Raw genomic sequence first — 21,030 nt, forward strand, 5'->3', positions numbered from 1 at the left:
CCACACATTGCATCTTTTTCAATGAAACGTTGTGCATTTGGTGTGGAGTGTCTTGACCAATCCGATTCTACTTGCCAGCCAATCAAAATGCCTTTTCTCATGATCACTTTTTGAAATTTTTCATTCTTGCTCCTGTCCTGATGAGTGCCAGGTGGAAAAAATAATGAACTGAGGTCATAACACATTTCAGTTACATTTGCCTGAAGTGATTACATTGATGGGCAGGGGTCCCACACTCTCTTTAAGAGAAACATGTTCAAACCTTGTACCTTGTTTGAATTACCTGGCTACTGTAGTCAGGCATAAGTGAGGGCTGCAGATGCTGGAGATCAGAGTCTGGATTAGAGTGGTGCTGGAAAAACACAGCAGGTCAGGCAGCATCCGAGGAGCAGGAACATCGACGTTTCAATGAAGGGCTTTTTTGCCCGAAATGTCGATTCTCCTGCTCCACGGATGCTGCCTGATCTGCTGTGCTTTTCCAGCACCACTCTAATCCTGGCTAATGTAGTTCCCCGTTGCTTTCTCCATGGCAACATCTCAGCCAATTGGGGTCAACTTGCCAACCAGTCAGCACCTTTTGTTTATTTTCCTGTAGTATAGACTGTTGTGATTATTTGAGGTTTGGCATTCTTGCAGGTGTCCTGAGCAGTGAAGGATTAAAAAGCTTCAACAGAATCTCCCTCTTTCCAGTGAGATTTATACCCTGTATTACCAAGCAATTTGATTTTAAAATGGTTCTCGAGATTGAGTTTGGCACAGCAGGCGAGATCCTCTGAAAGGAACAAAAGAGACCATGGCTGTGCAAAAACCTACTTATTTGTAATGAATGGTTAGTAAATTTCAAATGGTTCTGTTAAATTTATAACAGAGTGGAATATGGCTTCAAATCTCCATTTTATAAAATGGCTATCAGCACTGGGGAAGGTGCGAGAAATATTGTCACTGACAATACCTGAGCTGAGAGGTTCCAATTTTCAGAAAATGAGCAGGGAGGGCCTGTTTTTTTTTAGCAGAAAGCTGAGACAGCTCTGACCTGATTAAGATCTGAAATGAGAAACAGAATGTGCTCAGAAATACTCAGCAGGTCTGGCTACGTCTGTGGAGAAATCAAGATGGCAATTCATCTGAACTGGGCAAAAGAGCAGGGTTTTGAATGATTAATTCTGATCCTCCTTCTCCATAGATACAGCCAGGACCTGCTGAGTACTTGCAGTTTTTTTTTGTAAATTCCAAAGAAATGTCCTTACTTGGACACTGGTTAGGCAAGAATTATCAATATATTTCTAGGATAATTCTGTAAACACGAAGAAGGATATAACAATTGGGTGAGATGAAGAGAGTTGGGATGAGAGTCACTTTGAGCAGATATACCAACATAAATAATTTTGCCTTGCAGTCTCTGAACTGCTGAAAAAAGCCAAATTGGACAACTAATCTGTGCATGTTTATGCTGAAGCAAAGTGGTTTTCATTCTTGGTGTTTGAAGTCAATGTTTATATTGGTATTAAAATAAGTTAATCTGAAATCCAAGTCATCATGTCATCAGGAGGATTTGCTGTAATTTGTTTCATTACAATCATGCCCATTGTTGATATCATTGTGTAGGTGAAAGTGAGGACTGCAAATGCTAGAGATCAGAATCGAGAGTAGGGTGCTGGGAAAGCGCAGCAGGTCAGCCAGCATCCGAGGAGGAGGAAAATCGACATTTCGGGCAGGAGCCCTTCATCAGGAATGAGGCTGGAAGCCTTGGGGGTGGAGAGATAAATGGGAGGGGGTGGGGCTAGTGTGAAGCTAGTTGAGTGCAATAGGTGGATGGAGGATGGGGTAAAGGTGATAGGTCAGAGAGGAGGGTGGAACAGATAGGTGGGAAGGAAGATAGGCAGGTAGGACAGGTCATGAGGATGGTGCGGAGCTGAAAGATTGGAACTGGGGTAAGGTGGGGGGAGGGAAAAAATGTGGAACTGGTGAAATCCACATTGATGCCCTGGGGCTAAAGTGTTCCGAGGCGGAAGATGAGGCATTCTTCCTCCAGGCGTCGGGTGGTGAGGGAGCGACGGTGGAGGAGGCCCAGGACCTGCATATCCTCGGCAGAGTGGGAGGGGGAGTTGAAATGTTCGGCCACGGGGTGGTGGAGTTGATTGGTGCGGGTGTCCTGGAGATGTTCCCTAAAGTGCTCTGCAAGAAGATGTCCAGTCTCCCCAATGTAGAGGAGACCGCATCGGGAGCAACTGATACCATAAATGACATTGGTGGATGTGAAGGTGAAACTTTGATGGATGTGGAAGGCTCCTTTGGGGCCTTGGAAGAAGGTGAGGGAGGAGGTGTGGGTGCAGGTTTTGCAATTCCTGCGGTGGCATGGGAAGGTGCCAGGAGGGGAGGGTGGGTGGCTGGGGGGCACGGACCTGACCAGGTAGTCACGGAGGGAACGGTCTTTGCGAAAAGTGGATAAGGGATGGGGAGGGATATATATCCCTGGTGGTGGGGTCCATTTGTAGGTGGCAGAAATGGCGGAGGATGATGCAATGCTGGTGGGGTGTAAGGTGAGGACCAGGAGTGTTCTGTCCTTGTTACGGTTGGAGAGATGGGGTTTGAGGGCGGAGGTGCGGGATGTGGATGAGATGCATTGGAGGGCATCATCAACCACGTGGGAGGGGAAATTAAAGGAGGAGGCCATCTGGTATGTTCTGTGGTGAAACTGGTTGTCCTGGGAGCAGATGATCCTCACCTATCCCCTCTACCTTCCTCTCTGACCTATCACCTTTATCCCATCCTCCATCCACCTAATGCACTCTCAACTACCTTCACCCTAGCCCCTCCCTCTCCCATTTATCTTTCCAGCCTCATTCCTGATGAAGGGCTCCTGCCTGAAACGTCGATTATCGTGCTCCTCGGATGCTGCCTGACTTGTGCTTTTCCAGCACCACTCTAATCTTGACTCTAATTTCTAGCATCTGCAGTCCTCACTTTCACCTACCTGACGTCATTGTGTGTCTACCCTGTTATTTAGAATTGTCATTAGGGGCAGCTAGGGGTGGCATGGTGGCTCAGTGGTTAGCACTGCTGCCTCACAGTACCAGGGACCCGGGTTCGATTCCAGCCTCGAGTGACTGCCTGTGTGGGGTTTGCACATTCTCCCTGTGTCTGCGTGAGTTTCCTCTGGATGCTCCAGTTTCTTCCCACAGTCGAAAGATATGCAGGTTAGGTGAATTGGCTGTGCTAAATTGCCCGTAGTGTTCAGGGATGTGTAGGCTAGGTGGATTAGTGAGGGGTAAATATGGGATAATAGGGTTAGGGAATGGATCTGGGTGGGTTACTCGTCGGAGGGTCGGTATGGACTTGTTGGGCCAAAAGCCTGTTTCCAATTTCCTATAATTGTAGGGATTCAATGATATTAACCACTTGATTTGGAGGTGAGGCCCTGACTAAGGAATCCACTTGCTCACAATTGTGGAACAGACTTTGACACAACAACAACAACACCTAGTGTTTATGTATTGCCTTCTTGGTTGAAGAGTTAAACTTCGTGAAAGCTCTTGTGGTAGTGTACCTATCTCTGAGCCAGGACACCCAGTTTCGGGTCCCACCTTCTCCTGAAGTGTGTCATAATGTTTCTGAACAGGGTGCCAAAATATTAATAAAGAAACATATTTAGGGAAGAAGTGGAGAGGTTTAAGGTTGCAGTTCTGTAAATTGGAATTTGGCCAGCTGAAGGTATGTTTGTCATGGATTATAAGACAAGAAAATAAGGAAGAGCAGAAGTAAGCCATTCAGTCCATTGAGTGCGCTCTGTTATTCAACAAGATCATTGGCAATTTGCCCAAGACCACACCCCCTCTTGTGCCAGCTCAGCATAGCCCTCCACTCCTTGATTATTTCCAAAATCTATCTCTTCTTTAAACACTCCATGATCTCACAGCACAACTCTTTTGGGATAGAAGAAATTGCTGTTTTCAATCAACGTCCCTTTATTCTGTAATTATATACCCCTTAGTCTGAGATTTCCTGACTAGTGGAAACATCCTCAACATCTATCTCAACAAGCCCCCTCAGAATCTTTGTTTCAATAAGGTAATGAAATGGAGTGATTAGAATTGAGGATTCTGGAGATGCTAGAGTTGGAGAAAGTTGTAGTGATGGAGGGGATTACAGCAGTAAAGTTTACAAAGAACATGGGGCAACTTCATCAGGATTCCTGATGAAGGGCTCATGCCCGAAACGCAATTCTCCTGCTCCTCGGATGCTGTCTGATCTGCTGTGCTTTTCCAGCACCACACACTCGACTCTGATCTCCAGCATCTGCAGTCCTCATCTTCGCCTATAACCTGGTGTTGTGTAACCTCTGACCTTGTCCACCCCAGTCCAACACCAGCACTTTTACATCACAGCCCCTTTAAAAATCTTGAATGTTTCGGTGAGGTCAGTTCTCAACCTTCTAATCTGCAGTGAGTTCAGGCCCAATCTAGTCAACCTCTCCTTGTAAAGAAATCCTTCCATACCAGGCATTGGCCTAGGGATCCTTCCTCAGACTGCCTCCTAAGGTAAGTATATCTTTCCTTTGACAAAAGCCCCAAACCAGTTCACAGTATTCCAGCTGTGGTCTGACTGGTGCCTTGTACAATTTTGGCACAATCTCCCTATTTTTATGCTCAGTTCCCTTTGAGGCCCAAGGCCAAGGGTATTGACGGGGTGAATGTGGAATGAATGTTTCCTCATGGGAAAATATAATTGGGGGTCACTATTTGAAAATAAATAGTTGCCTGTTTATGACAAAAATTATATTTTTGTTTTCCTGAGTTGAGAGCCTTTGGAACTCTCTCTTTCTGAAAACCACGATTTGGAGATGCTGGTGTTGGACTGGGGTGTACAAAATTAAAAATCGCACAACACCAGGTTATAGTCCAACAGGTTTAATTGGAAGCACACTAGCTTTCGGAACGCCACTCCTTCACCACCTGAAGAAGGAGCAGCGCTCCGAAAGCTCGTACTTCCAATTAAACCTGTTGGACTATAACCTGGTGTTGTGTGATTTTTAACTTCCTGAAAACCGTGATAGAAGCCAAGACCTTAAATAGGTGAAAGTACAGTTTTAACCATTTAATTTTTGTTTCTCAGCTCATGTACAGCAAAACAGAACATTAATTTATTGTCGCTTGCATTTTACAAAAGAAAATGAGAAGTGTTTAAGTCACCATCCCATAGTGCTATTTTAATACAGAAATTATATATTAAAAAATCATCCCATCATTTGCACACCTCTTCCCTATTCTGTACACTCAAATATTGATTCCACTCACCCAGTCCACAATGTACACTCATGTATTCTATCCCATTACATTTCTCCCCTGCCAGAGGAATTCATTTCTCTGTGTTAACCCTGTCATGACATGAAATGTTTCAAGTGCTTCACCCCACAGTCCTCTATTTGACCCCATTACCCCTTTAATACAACTATATCCTCAGCCTGAGATGGAACGTGAATTACAGAGGGCCAAGGGATTATTGTGTAGATGTGTTCACCAATGTCAATCGATAAAGGAACAAGAGAGGCCATTCGGCCCCTTGAACCCAACCTTCTATTGCGTGAGATTGAGGGTGATCTGCAGTCAGGGGTAAATGTAGGATAATAGGGTAGGGGAATGAGTCTAGGTGGGTTACTCTTCAGAGGGGTCAGTATGGACTTGTTGGGCCGAAGGGCCTGTTTCCTCACTGCAGATATTCTATTCTATAAAAAAACCTGCTTTTATCCATCAACATTGAAAGGCCAAAATCCAAAAACCTGGCCTTAAAATTAACAAATGACTGTGTGCATAATGTTCAGCGCCATTCATGATTGTTAGATACTGAAACAGTCCATACTCAAATCCAGCAAGACCTGGGCAATACCCAGGTTTGGATGCCCCACTATCAACATCCTGAGGGTTACCATTGACCAAAACCTCAACTGGTCTCACTGCATAATCACAGGTCAGAGGCTGGGAATACTGCAGTGAGTAACTCCCCAAAGCCTGTCCACCATCTACAAGGCACAAGTCAGGGGTGTGATGGAATACTCCCCAGTTACCCGGATGGGGGCAGCTACAACAAACACTCCAGAAGCTTGACCCCCATCTCGGACAAAGCAGCCCGCTTGATTGGCACCACATCCACAGGCATCCACTCCCTCCACCACCGACACTCAGTTGCAGCAATGTATAGTATCTAGAAGATATATTGCAGAAATTCACCAAAGCTCCTTGGATTACCCCTTCCTTAAGGGCATTGTGGGTCTACCTACAGCACACAGACTGCAGCGGTTCAAGAAGGCAGCTCACCCCGACCTTCTCGAGGGGCAACTAATGATGGGCAGTAAATGCTGGCCCAGCCAGCAATGCTCACACCCCATGAGTGAATTTTTAAGAATTCCTAAACAGAAGTATTTTATTTTAATCCACTTCAGATATTCCCCTCTTACTGTGCTGAAAATGTAAATTAACTCCCCCTTCAACCTTCCAGATACCAGGGAATACAAACCTCCCATTTTAAGCCTCAGTGCTGGTATCGTTCTGGTGAATCTGCACAGCACTTTTCTAAAGCCAGGATATTCTCCCTGAACATTTGTGGCCTGTAATATTTGCAGTGATGAACAGCGTTACCTAACCAGAGCTTTTGTACAGCTGAAACATGACTATGCCCTCGTATTTTGATCCTCTCGATATAAAGGCCAGCATTCCATCCGTCTTTTTAGTTTGATTTATTTTCTGTACCTATCCTAAGATATTTTCATGATCTGTGCTCCGGCACCCCAGCTCTCTGTAGCCTCCCAGTGTTTGTATTTTTCACGATTTAGAAAGTCTCCATTTAGATTGACCCCATGATTGTCTACATTAATATCCACTTGTGGTTTTTCTGATTAATTTTATACTTTATCCCATAACATTGTTGGCATTTCACCCTTCCATCTGCAATGTTTATCATCTTTCTTTGAGGACATGGGCAGATTTGGAGTTTTGTCCCATTGTCTAAGTCATTATGAAACCTGGTAAATAACTAGGGCAGAGACCATTCCAGAATACTGCTGGTTACACTCTGCCAGTTGGAGAAGCTGCGATTGGTCTAGGGTCAGGATTAGGATCTGGGTTAACCTTAACCTGATCATCCACACCCTGTCTCTCAGCCATTAGTGGATATGGGGCTGCTTCACTATCTGAGGAGCTGAGCAGTTTGGTTAATACCTAACTGCGTTAGTCAGTAACTTCTCAAATATTTGAACCCAGCTATTCAGGAGAAACTGTTATCGTGCTGCCCATTTAGAAGATAATGACGAAACCCTTTGTTCAATATTGATGGCTTTACAATGAAAACGTTTCAACATATTAAAGCCATCCAGACCTTTCCTGATTCTATTTACTGTTTATCAGACAAAGCACGCATTCAGATCAAGCCTTTAAAATGATAATGAGATTTATGAGAGAGTAGAGGGAGAGAATATAGTTCCATCTGTTTGGGGTTAGTGGGTGTTTAAAATAAAAGAGCAAGGAATCCAGGGGCACAGGTTAAAGCCCTGGCGATCTGGGATCAAATCGCACCATTGCTGCTGGCAATAAATACATCTGGAATGAGAAACTAATCTCTGCAATAGTGAGTTTGAAAACATTGTTGTAAAAACCCATCTGGTTCACGAATAGAATCCCTACAGTGTGGGAACAGGCCCTTCAGCCCAACAAGTCCACACCGACTCTCCGAAGAGTATCCCACCCAAACCTATTCCTCATTACTCTACATTTTACCCCTGACTAATGCACCTAACCTACCCATCCCTGAACACTATGGGAAATTTAGCATGGGCAGTCCATCTAACCTGCACATCTTTGGATTGTGGGAGGAAACGGGAGGAAACCCACACAGACACTGGGAGAATGTGCAAACTCCACACAGATAGTCACCTGAGGCTGGAATCGAACCCGGGTCCCTGGTGCTGTGAGGCAACAGTGCTAACCACTGAGCCACCGTGCTCCCCCAATGCTCCAGACCCACAGCAATGAGGCTGTCCCTTAACTGTCCTCTTGGCAATTAGGGATGGGCAATAAATGCTGGTCTTGCCTTGGAAATAATCAACTGGTTGCTTAGCCAGCATGAGGGAGGGAAGGTGGGGGTGAGTAGTTTGGCACGGTGTTTGGGTTGGGCTGGTTGGGTGGGGGTGGCAGAGGGTGCATGAGGCGGGCTTGTTGAACCTGATTTTCGAATGGTTCCCTCATGCCGTTCATGATTTCGGAGAGGTTGTATAGCACCAACTCTGAAAACTTGGCTCCCCAGCCTACCCTTGTATTCAAACCAGCAAGGGCTCAGGAATGCTGATGGAGACTTGTGACCGGAAAGCAACCCCCCCCCCAACCCCCAACCCTTAACTAGAGCCTGTGGAGACAGAAATCCCAAGCTGGGGATTCTGGGATCAGGATCTGTTACCATTTTCAGTAAGCTCCCATGTTGACCTGATTCTGCAAAAATCTCAGCCCATGTCTGTGTCTTCCACACCTCTGCCCCCAGTGGTTAAAGTATTTCCTGTGTTCACACTCCCTGCTCACTGATACTCAGTGTGGGTTCCACCACCCTGCTCCAGACGTTGGCTCGAACAAGGACATGAGCTGAATTCCAGAGGGGAGGTGAGAATGACAGCCTTTGATGTCAAGGCTGCATTTGACTGAGTGGCATCAAGGAGCCCTAGCAAAACAGGAGTCAAGGGGCAAACTCTCTAGTGGTTGGAGATATACCTGACATGTAGGAAGATGGTTGTGGTTGTTGGAGGTCAGTCACCTCAGCTCCAGGTTCATCTCTGCAGGAGTCTCTCAGGGCAGTGACTTAGTCCCAACCATCTTCAGCTGCTTCATCGATGACCTTCCCTCCATCAGAAGGCCAGAAGTTTGGATGTTCACTGATTGTGCAGTCAGTGCCATTCACAATTCCTCAGATACTGAAGCAGTCCATGTCCAAATACAACAAGGTCTGGACAATATCCACACTTCAGGTGACAAGTGGCAAGTAACATTCGCACCACACAAAATGCCAGGCAATGACTATCTCCAATAAGAGACAAACTAACCACTGTGCCATGCCACCATTGAACCTCCCCCACCCCCTCCCCTGGCACTATCAACATCCTGGGAGGTCATCATTGACCAGAAATCAAATGGACTTGCCATATAAGCACAGTGGCTACAAGATTAGGTCAGAGGCTGGGAATACTGCATGAAATAGCTCACCTCCTGACTCCCTAAAGCCTGTCCACCATCTACAAGGCACAAGTCAGGAGTGCGATGGAATACTCCTCACTTGCCCTGGATGGGTGCAGCTCCAACAACATTCAAGCAGCTCAACACCATCCAGAACAAAGCAGCCCGCTTGATTGGCACCACATCCACAAATATCTACTCCCTCCACCACTGATGCTCAGTAGCAGCAGTGTGTACCATCTACAAGATGCTCTGCAGAAATTCACCAAAGATCCTCAGACAGCACCTTCCAAACCCATGGCCACTTCCACCTAGAAGGGTAAGGGTAGCAGGTACATGGGAGCATCAGCCTCTAAGTTCCACTCCAAGGCACTCACCACCCTGATGTGGAAATATACAGCCCTCAGTGCAACAGGAGCATACCCTGATTTCTGCTGTTCTTTGAGCTGAGCTGAGGTGAGACCAGATTCTCAAGCACAAATGTTGCTGGACTAGGTTTAAGGACATGTTCCTATGGGTCCCTTTTAAAGTAAACCACAAGAATGTCAGCAATTCCATTTGGAAGGTTTCATCAAAATGTGGTTATGTTTTTATGTTGAAGCAAATTCCAGATGTATTTTGCTGCACACATTTTGAACTCTGTGTGCGTCTGCTGTCCATGTGCCTCCTGGATTTCCGTCTCTGCCTTTACATTTTCTGCAACGCATTTTTCAGCATCTGATTATTGAGACTCTTCAGCCCCTTTTGAAAACAGTCTCTCCAGCATCCCAAAGCCACCCAGAGTCTCCCTTTGTAATGTTCAGTGATTTTGGAGACCTGGCCTAATCACACACTGAATTGAAACGTCTGATTCCTTTTTGGCCTCCGTCCCAGGCACTCTTTGTGGAAAGACTTTAGGTTCTCACTGTTCACTACATTTTGGAGGCTGAATTCCCTCCCTGCCCAGTGACTGCTGAGTCAGAGTAATACCGAAAAGAGGAGTAGACCATTCAGCCCTTTGAACCTGCTCTGCCATTCATTAGGATCGAGGCTGATCATCCAACTCAGTCCCCTGCTCCCACTTTCTCCCAAGAACTATACCTAACATCTTCTTGCGAACATTCAATGTTTTTATCTCAATTGCCTTCTGTGGCAGAGATTGAAACTTTATTGCTGGAACAGCACAGCAGGTCAGGCAGCATCCAGGGAACAGGAGATTCGATGTTTCGGGCACAGGCCCTTCTCCGAAACGTCGAATCTCCTGTTCCCTGGATGCTGCCTGACCTGCTGTGCTGTTCCAGCAATAAAGTTTCAACTTTGATCTCCAGCATCTGCAGACCTCACTTTCTCCTCTTCTGTGGCAGAGAGTTCCACAGACTCGCCACTCTCTGGGTGAATAAATTGCTCGTCTCCATCTGAAATGGGCTACCCGGTATCTTTAGACTGTTCTGAACTCCCCCAATCATTATCCAGCATCCCCACCACCCTCGAGCCTCATTCCTGTAATCTCCAGTGAATATAGTCTCACTTCATACATCTGTCCTGCCATCCCAGGAATCAGTCTGGGAAACCTTTGCTGTGTTCCTTCCATCCTGAGGTAGCAAGACCAAAACTACACAATAGTCCAGATATGGTCTCCCCAATGCCCTGTCTAATTCCAGTAACACACCCCTCCTCCTGTTCTCTAATCCTCTCTCTATGGAGGCCAACCTAGCAGTTGTTGCTGTCACCACTTGCTAGATGTCATGTTGAGGTTGTGCAGTAATTGATGAGGTCTCTTCTGGAGCACTGTGTCCAGTTCTGGCCGTCCTGCTATAGGAAGGATACTACTAAACCAGAGGGGGTTCAGAAAAGATCTACCAGGATGGTGCTGGGAATGGTGGATATGAGCTATAAAAGTAATAGGCTGGGACCTTTTTTTACAGGAGCATAGGAGGTTGAGGTCTGATCTGATTGAGGTTTATAAAACCCTGAGGGGCATATATAAGGTGAATAGCAAAGATCTTTTCTCCAGGGTAGAGGAGCTCGGAACGAGAGGGCATACTTTTCAGGTGAGAGGAGTTAAAGACGCCGGGGCAATTTTGTTTTAATGGTATGAACTGCCAGATAAGATGCTGGATGTGGGTACAGTAACAACATTTAAAAGGTATTTGGATAAGTATATGAATAGGAAAGGTTTAATGTGATACAGGATTAGTGGTGCTAGCACCACTAATCCAGAATCTGGTTTCCAGCATCTGCAGTCATTGTTTTTACCCACCTTAATGTGATACTGGCCAAGTGCAGGCAGGGGGGGGCTAGTTTAGTTTGGAAACATGGTTTGCATGGGCTGGTTGAACTGAAGGGTCTGGATCTGCGCTGTATGCCTCTGCGACTCTATGGCTTCCTGCTTACATTCAGATACTGGTGTACAAGGACAGCCAGGTCTCGTTGCACCTCCTCCTTTTCCTTATTCAGAGAATCATCTCCCTTGTTCTGTTTGGTGTGAAATCTGTTCTCTTGTGTTATCCGCTATGATCTCAGGACTGTTCATGGGAGCCTGCTGTGCATCAGTCAGCTGTTGCATTTCTCTACATTATAAGGGCCATGCATTGAAAGTAGTTAACTGGATTTTGATGAGCCATCTTGAAGATGAGGAAGGTCCTTTTTGTGTCTGTGATAGTGCAGTACTCCCTCATTCAATCTGTACTTTGTGCACAGATCCCTGCAAAGGTGTTTTAACCCAGAGGAGAGAGCACGACTCACTGAGTCTGGGTTCATGCTGCCTGGGGCTATAGCTCTTGGAAGTAGAGCCAGAGTGTTAGACGGGTAGTTCTTTGCGAATTTGAACTCCTTCATAATTCTACTATCTGTACCCTGTCTTGCACCAACTCCTATTCACCCACCCATCCACCCACTGGCTCCTAGACCCACAGACCCTCTGCTTTAGACCTCTTCACCCTATTTTCAGATTGCTCCATTGTCTTGCCCCTCCCCGCCTCAGCTGAAGTACTGCAACCCTCTGAAATCCCAGCTCTCCTGTTGGCCATGTCTGATTTTTCTGTGCTCAGTCAGTGTACAAGACCCTTGTTCAGCCTCAGCTGGAATGTCAAGTACAGTTGTTGGTGGCACATTGTTGGAAATATGTGATGGATTGCAGAAGTGATTGACAAGAATAATTTAGATTAGATTTTTTTTTAGATTTTAGATTTAGATTACATTACAGTGTGGAAACAGGCCCTTCGGCCCAACAAGTCCACACCGACCCGCCAAAGCGCAACCCACCCATACCCCTACATTTGCCCCTTACCTAACACTACGGGCAATTTAGCATGGCCAATTCACCTGACCTGCACATCTTTGGACTGTGGGAGGAAACCCATACCCCTACATTTGCCCCTTACCTAACACTAGCATGGCCAATTCACCTGACCTGCACATCTTTGGACTGTGGGAGGAAACCGGAGCACGCAGACACGGGGAGAACATGCAAACTCCACACAGTCAGTCGCCTGAGGCGGGAATTGAACCCGGGTCTCTGGCGCTGTGAGGCAGCAGTGCTAACCACTGTGCCACCATGCTGCCCAGAATGGTTCCAGCAATGTGAAACTTCAGTGATGAGGATAGATTGAAGACATTGGGATTGTTCTCCCTGGAAAGAGATTTGATAGAGGCATTCACAACTATGATCAGGCTGGACAGAGTACTGTAGATGGGGAAATTTATTCCCACTTGTAAAAGGAACAAGGGGGCGTGAATTTAAAGTGATGGCAAAAGAATTGAAGGTAATATAAGGAAAAACATTTTCACCCAGTGAGTAGTTTGGGTCGAGAATGCTGGGCATGGAAAGGTGGTGCAGGCTGGTTCAATGCAGGTATTCAAAAGGGAATTGTTTTTATCCAAATGATGATCCAATGTGTAAGGGTTTGGGGGTAGGGGCGAGAAGGAAGCTGGCACTAGGTAATGCTGCTCATTTGATGAGATGGAGAAGGCACGATGGGCCGAGTGGCACCTTTCTACACTAACAATTCTGTGATACTATTGGGGCTTGTGTTACCCCATTCTCTGGAGTTCCTGAAGGTGACATCCATCAATGTTTTACCTGCACTTTCACACATGTCACTTATTGTACCCGTTGGTCCCGATGCGGTCCCCTCTACATCGGGAGACTGGATGCCTCCTAGCAGAGTGCTTCAGAGAACATCTCCGGGACACCTGCACCAACCAATCCCACTGCCCTGTGGCTGAACATTTCAACTTCCCCTCCCACTTTGCCGAGAACATGTGGGTCCTGGGCCTCCTCCATTGCCACTCCCTCACCACGCGATGCCTGGAGGAAGAACGCCTCATCTTCCACCTTGGGACCTGTGGGCATCAACGGTTTCTTCATTCCCCCCCAGCTCCAACCTTCCAGCTCAGCACCATCCTCATGACCTGTCCCATCTATCAATCCACCTTCCCACCTATCCACTCCACCCTCCTCTCTGACCTATCACCTTTACCCCACCTCCACCTTTACCGCATCTCTCGGGTACCTTCTCCCCACCCCACCCTCCTCCCATTTATCTCTCTACCCCGGAGGCTCCCTGCCTCATTCCTGATGAAGGGCTTTTGCCCGAAACGTCGATTCTTCTGCTCCTTAGATGCTGCCTGACCTGCTGTGCTTTACCAGCACCACTCTCTTGACTGATCTCCAGCGTCTGCAATCCTCACTTTCTCCTAAGGTCAAACCAGATATGTGACTGAGAAGAAGCAATCCAATCCAAGAGAGCAGCCTCTAAATTTTTTATTTTTAAAATATTTTAATGTTATCATTTTAAAAATATACTTTATTCATAAATAATCTCTATATAGACATAGCCAAAAATGGAGTTGCATTCTGTACACTTTAATATCGAGTAAACAAACAAACATTGGACTTTGACAAATCCACAAAACCAAAGACCTCTCTTCTACGTAGAAAACTAATATTGACATTTATTTGAGACACTGGGGTCTGTTTAGTTATTGGACCTTCCCATTTCCCTTCAGCAGGAAGAGCTCTGATGGTGGTCTTTCCCCACTGTGCCTCGGCTGCGGCTGCTCTGAACTTTAGTGTGTCCCTCAGCACGTAGCTCTGACCTTGGAGTGTGTCAGTCTGTAACACTGGGTCAGGGTCAACTCCTTGCTCTGTAATACCAACAAGTTTCGGGCAGATCAAAGAGCGTCTTTCACTGAGCTGATGGTCCTTCCGGTGCAGTCGATGTTTGGCTCGGTGCGTCCCGGGGAACAGATGGTAGAGCAGAGTCCCGCGTCACGGAGCTGCTCAGGACAAACCTCAACACAACCCACTGCATCTTCCCCCAGGCTTCCTTTACAAAGGCACATTCCCAGGAGGAGATGTGTGTTAGCCTTTGAGGGCAGTGTGCGGTGGTGCAGATTGGTGCAAACACCCAATACTCAGGAAAGCCCACAGATCCCTGAATGGAAATAGGCAGGACTATTTCTGAGACAGTTATGACACTGGTACTGCAGAGTTCTCCCAAAGCTTAAAACCTCTCTTTCTGCTTTGTGGCATTCCTTAAAACCTACCTCTTTGATCAAGCATTTCATCATCTGACTGACTGTCTCCCTATGTGGTTTGAAGTCACGTTTTTATGCAGATATGTGCTGTTGAAATAGGCCAATGTGTCCATGAGGAATTTCCTGATTTATGCTCCAGTGATGACCTTTAAGGTGTTTCGCTTTGTTTTGAGTTGCTGTTGAGATGGAGTTTGTAAACTCTCTCCGTTTTAGTGAATACTTTGTCTGTTTGTTTCTCAGGATTTGATCAACACTGTGGTCAGTGCTATCCTTTTCTTCATTGCCTCCATTGTGCTCGCAGCTGTGAATCAGAAGAGGGGAGGGGAGATCGCTGCTGTGGTAAGTTACCCTGGGGTAATCCCCAGACCATAGAGATCCCAGGGACCCTGCACTTGACCCCAGCGTCCCTGCCTCGGCCTGCACCCGACCCCAGGGACCTTGCCTCGGCCTGCACTTGACCCCAGGGACCCTGTCCCGACCTGCACCCAACCCCAGCGTCCCTGCCTCGGCCTGCACCCGACCCCAGGGACCCTGCCCCGGCCTGCACCCGACCCCAGGGTCCCTGCCCCGGCCTGTCTAAGCTCCCGTGTAAAGGATAACCCCTTGCTTGAGCTGTCAGTGTAATCCCTCCCTCCCCATATCATGTAACAGACATAACTACCTCAGAAGATAGCAATAAACACTGCGCGAATGATTGGCTGACTGAATCTCTCTGTTCTGAAAGATGCTGCTAGTTTGTGTCTGTTTGGTTAGAAAAGCTGTCCACTCTCCTGCTCTTTCCCGTACTTTTCTGGAAAGTTTTAACTATTTATCCCTTTTTGTAAGTTTCTTAAATAACTCCACAGAGGCTGGTATCCCATCACCAAGTCCCTCTTTATTTACACACGGTGAGTCCTTGACACTGATCCAGCTCTCTCAGAGGCAGCTCTCAGACAGAGCAGAACCCCTGGCACTTCTGTTTACAGAGGAACCTCGATTATCCGGCATTCGCTTATCCAAATATCAGCTTATCGGGCAAGATCGGAAGGTCCCGATGCTTAGCTAACAACGTTATTCAGCATTCGATTATCTGGATTTGATTAACTGAATAAAATACACCCGCCCATGTCCTTCGGACAATCGAGATTCCTCTGTGTATTTTTTTTCCTAGCTATTTTATTAACAATTAACATTCACAGCTGTATACAGAGAAACAGCAATTTACAAGGGAAGGAGTGGCAAAGCCAAGCCCCAAACCCTACCATTCAACCAGTTTTCAGGGAAATGAGGACAACCCCCAAGTCCCACCTTCAGTCATCAAGGTGCCTCTGTATATGTCAGCCAGGCCTCCCTCATTGGCCCAGGTTAACAGCCCCAAGTGGGGAACTCATATTCTGAGATCCACCTGGCTGACCTCGTTACAATCGAATCCTCTTGCACCAGCCTTTTCCAGCAGCTCATTCCAGTTGAGGGCCACTCACTGTAACAAAACATTTCTCCTCCTCTTCCTGTCCCCAGTCATTCTCCTCACTCACAGTGAAAACCTACTTTCATTTTGAGCACCTCCATTAAGCTTCCCTTGAATCTCCTCAGTTTGAAGGTCTGCACTCCGGGGATCTCCAGCCCCCTTCACAATCTGGAACTTTCCATCTGAGCGGCCAGCCTTTAAAGACTATAGTACGTAGGAGGAGAAGTAGGCCATTCAGCCCATCGAATCTGCCTTGCCATTCAACAAGATTATGGATTATCTAACCATCCGTGGCTCCACTTTTCCCCCATAACCCTTGATTCCCTTGCTGATTAAAAATGTCTCTCTCTCCGCCTTGAATATACTGAATGACCCAAACTGGGCAGCCTTCCACAGGTTCACTCCCCTCTGAGAGAAGAAATTCTCCCTCAGTTCTGTTTTAAATATGTAATCCTTTTATTCTGAAATTGTGCCCTCTGGTCCAAATCTACCCGTCAAGCTGCCTGTGAATCTTGTATGTTTCAGAAAGGACTCCTCGCATTCCTTTAAACTCCGATGAGTTCTGTCCTAACCTGCTCACCCCCTCCTTATGAAACAGTCCCTCAATATCAGCCGAGTGCACTTTCCCTGGATTGCCTGCAATTCCAGTGCATTTTTCCTTAGATAAGGAAATACTCCAGCTGTGGTCTGATTAGTATCTGTATAGTTTTAGAAAAACCTTCCTATTTTTATATTGTTTTCGTTTGAAACAAAGGCCAATATTCCATTGGATTTATAGAGCCACTAAGTACATACATTGCGAGGGATTTTGGTTCACTTTGAGTGAGAGGGAACAAAAGTTTTAGGACACTTTTGAGATGGTGGCATCTCAACTGGGAGGCCTGAGCACCAAATCTGGGCTGGCACTCCTCGTGCCAATACCGAGGGAGTGCCACACTGCCAGAGGGGGCGGTCTGCCCGTTCAGACAGATGTTAAAGACCTCAGCGTTATTTTGAAGGACAGTCGTCCCCAATGTCTTGGTCAATATTCATCCCTCGGGCAACATCATGGAAAGCACGTGGGCCGTTGTTAGCTTGTTGTGCGCAAATTGACTGCTGCATCTCCTACATTGCAACGGTGAGAACATGACAAAGTGGAGGACTGCATTGGTTCCTTCATATTTTGTGACTATAAGGCCATTCAGCCCCTTGAGTCTGCTCCACTGAGATAATGCGGTTGTTAAAGAAGTGGAACTCTTTGATGTTCTTACTGTGCATTTTTGCCTTGAGGGATTGGTCCTTAATTGTTCCTCTGTTTCCTTCCCTCCTTGTCCATTCCTCATCAGGTATTTGGGTTCCTGGCTGCGGCTGTCTACGCGGTTAACACGTACCTGGCCGTTAAGATTTGGAGATTAGGTGCCCGCCGCCAAACCGGGGGTCCAGCCAATGAATACACGCGTGCCCGATCGGAATCTCGGGGAGAGGTGGAGAGTCGGCCTGAGGTCCAACGCTTGGAAGGGTGAAGAGGGGAACAGGATTCCCTTTGCAGCGGACAGAGCGAGAGAGAGAGAGGGAGGAGTGTCTGAGCTGTGAAATACTTGGCAACTGAAAAATTGAACATCTGACATTTTCAGAGCAGACACTTGCAATTTTTTTTCTTTCTTTTACAGTTTGGAATATTGTAGAAGGTCAGGCTAACCGTGGAGAGATGGAATATCAGAGCTTGGAGTCGTCTTGTGTTAACCTGTGGGCACATGGTTGCCAGGGAAGGCTGTGTGGCTCTGAGCAGTGCTTCCTGGCCCAGTTCCTGCTGCATGGAGTGATGTCCAAACCTGGTCCTTGTGCCTCATCCCTGCTGTGGCCCTGATTGGAGATGCTCAACTTTCAGCAGATGCTAAATAATGAATTAAAATGCTCTATTTATTGGGAAGTGGGTTTGAAGGACAGTTTGCAAACTTGTTTTGAAGTGGGAGTGAAGATCCTCAGAGGGGTGATGGTGAGAATTAGCATGAGGGGCTGTCTCAGTCTAATGTGTGAAGGACTAATGCAATGATGAATAAACTGTGCACTGCGCAGAATGGAGCTTTGAATGACATTGTAGAATGGGAATTCTGCTGGTTAATGAGTTAGGGATGTGTGTGGGTGTCCGTCTGTTTGTATATAGAAGGTTCAAACTCTCCAACACGTAAATAATTTCTTTTCACCTGATTTGCAGTTTGAGTGACTGCGTCATCCACGAATGTGCTTCTTTCCACGTCCTGCAGAAGATGTTGTTCATCGATCTCCATCTCGTTTCTCTTCAAAGTTGCTTGTAAAAAGAAAACAAAAAGAAAAGATATCCAAAGATTTCATTTTTTAAAAAAAAATTTCTTTTGGCTTTATTTTCACTCATGCTGGTGACCAAAATCGGGAAAAAGTCAACATGACTAAAGTAGTACGTTCCATTCCTTGATGAAACCGCTTTTGTAGATTTATCAAGATGTCAGCACTAAAAGAGAACCTTCTGTGACCTCTGGTTAATATTGAATCACAGGGTATCACTTTACTTCACATTGTCCTCCATTTTGTCTGGGTTCAGTCTTGGTCCAAGTTAAGTTAGAGCTCCTGATGCTGACTATTTTATGTATATCTTGATTTGATTTCCATTTTTTTATTCTTAAATCATTTCTATTATGTGCTAAGAATGAGGTATTTATTAGATTTGCTTGGAGTAGTCACTGAATCAGAATTTTTTTTTAAAAAATGCAGCTGAATCACCTTTGATTTGTTTGAGTGCCCTCTGTCAGTGAGAGTCTTTTTTTCTTTAATACAGATGGTGTCCAAGACCTTTCAATATTCGCTGTATATCCATGCCAGTACATTTACAGGCTCTTCTTGCATCTCTAACCTAAACAACAAGGTGACCACTCTTTCTAGCTTGCTTCTATCCCATCTTAAAGTGATACACAAAAGGTTTGAATTCCACGTCTCATTGGCTAGAAGCTTTTGGCTTGGTTCAGTGAGTATCTCCCTCAGCTCTTTGATCTGATGGATATCAATTTGAGCCACAGTCGTGAGCACATATCTAGGCCAATGGTGCAGGGCAGAGGCAGTGCTGCATTGTCCTTGGTGCTGTCTTCTGCTCCAGATGTTGGACTGAGCCTCTATTTGATGGTTTGTTAAAAGCCCCATGACACACTTTTTATGAAGAAGACTGGGCAGGCTATCCCCAGTGCTCTTGACCTGTATTCATCCCATCAACTTGGATCACCCAAGAAAGCTTTTTGTGTGGGAGCTTCCTGTATACAAATTGGCTGTATTGAGTTTTCTACATTACAACAGTGACTGCAGTTCAAAAGTTACTTTGCTGGCTCCAAAGTGCTTTGGGATGACCTTCATATCAAAACACAACACAAAGGTTTCTGGAACCCTTCCACTCCTGAATTTTCCCAGTTTTTAACAAAAACCTTTGTGTTTATATTTTTAAAAAAAGTATCAGCTTTTTTATTATCCAAAGTACCGGCTCAACGTTGATGGGTTAGCAATGAAACTCTAACCCAAAGAGAAGTCATTAGGAGTCAAAGGGGAAGCTGAACTTGTAGTGTTGTCTGCCTGCCACTAGATGCCAGCAGCAGCCTGCAATTATCCCTCTGCCCCACAGAGTTGGCAGTGTGAGTGCTCTGCAGTACTGGGGGTGAATATCATATCATCCTCTCTCTATGTCAAAGGTTAATTTCGCTGATTAAACCATCTTGTATTTATTTCAGAAGGAAGATTCCCTGACAAAACATTCCAATAGTCTTGTCAATTTTGCTTCAAGTCTTACCAGAGGTGCCTTTCACAGGGAGCAGTTGTTCCCCTGGAATGATGACAATCTTTATTTCCTACAGTTCACTCCCGCTCACTGAGTTCATTTGATTATATTGGCCCCTTTGCATTGTTGGTTTTCTGGGTGAGGTACTGTCTGGGGTTTCGGTTTAATTTCTGATGTGTGTTGCCACGAGTCATCACTGTGTTGAGGAGGGGATCAGAGATGTGATTTGTGATTTTTGGCTTTTGTTTTTGATTTGTCCATTGAACCACCCATTTTGTCCGCCTCCCTCCCACCCTCTTCATCCTTCAATGGAGAAGTTAGAGGTCCTCTTGTTTTGGGATTGAACAGGGGCAGGGCTTGTTGGGAGGATACACAGTAAGTATGGTCTATACCGAAGAGAATAATAAATGTGAAAAGATCTCTTCATGGCAAGGACTGTCTGATGATGCTGTTTAAATGGTTGGTGTTAATTGTAGTCAGGTTTTATTTGTCATGTCCAGAATTGTGACAATTTGTATTGGAGATTATTTTCCTGTTTGCACCTCACCCTTTAACTTGTCCCTCCATCTCCTCTGAACTGTATTTTTCTATATGTTTAGATTTAATTAGTTTTTGTGAATGTCATTTGATGGTACAGATTCTCACACCTCTCGTGTGTACCCTTGTTAACAAATAAAACTGAATTCACTTGTCAAGGTTGTTGGGAAATGATTGGTAGGTGGTGTTTTGTGCTGGTATGACCATTCCTGTGTGTGTTTTTGAACAGCCTTTCAGAAGGAATTGTATTATTTACCCAATTTCATTTTGAAAATCTTTACAGGCCCTAGCAGCTGTCCCTGTCTGGGCAGGAAGGCCATTCAACCTTTGTGCTCTGTTCTAGCTCCACCACATGAGTACAGTTACCAGTGTACACACTGGGAGATTGGAGACTCCTGACTGAAATTTCTCTTCAGAATGTGAAAATTAGGAGTAAGCTATTCTCTCCCTCAAGACTGAGCTGCTACAGCTGATCTGCCCCAGGCCACAACTCCTGTTGTGTGCCTCTTCCTAATTGTCCTTAACTCCTCCTCAATTGTTTGAAAAAT

General features: G+C 45.8%; 1 protein-coding gene across 1 annotated transcript in view; it reads left to right on the plus strand.

Annotated features, from left to right (window-relative positions):
- cmtm4 (CKLF-like MARVEL transmembrane domain containing 4) overlaps positions 1 to 20,640 on the plus strand; it is an 82,015-nt gene extending 61,375 nt beyond the window's left edge. Inside the window, exons 3-4 of the mRNA XM_043706536.1 lie at positions 14,967 to 15,065; positions 17,499 to 20,640. Of these exons, the coding sequence (XP_043562471.1) occupies positions 14,967 to 15,065; positions 17,499 to 17,675 (276 nt within the window). The 3' untranslated portion in view covers positions 17,676 to 20,640. The remainder of the gene's footprint in view (positions 1 to 14,966; positions 15,066 to 17,498) is intronic.
- The last annotated feature ends 390 nt before the right edge of the window (positions 20,641 to 21,030 follow it).

Source organism: Chiloscyllium plagiosum, chromosome 17 (assembly GCF_004010195.1).
Source record: "Chiloscyllium plagiosum isolate BGI_BamShark_2017 chromosome 17, ASM401019v2, whole genome shotgun sequence".
Classification (NCBI taxonomy): Eukaryota; Metazoa; Chordata; class Chondrichthyes; order Orectolobiformes; family Hemiscylliidae; genus Chiloscyllium; species Chiloscyllium plagiosum.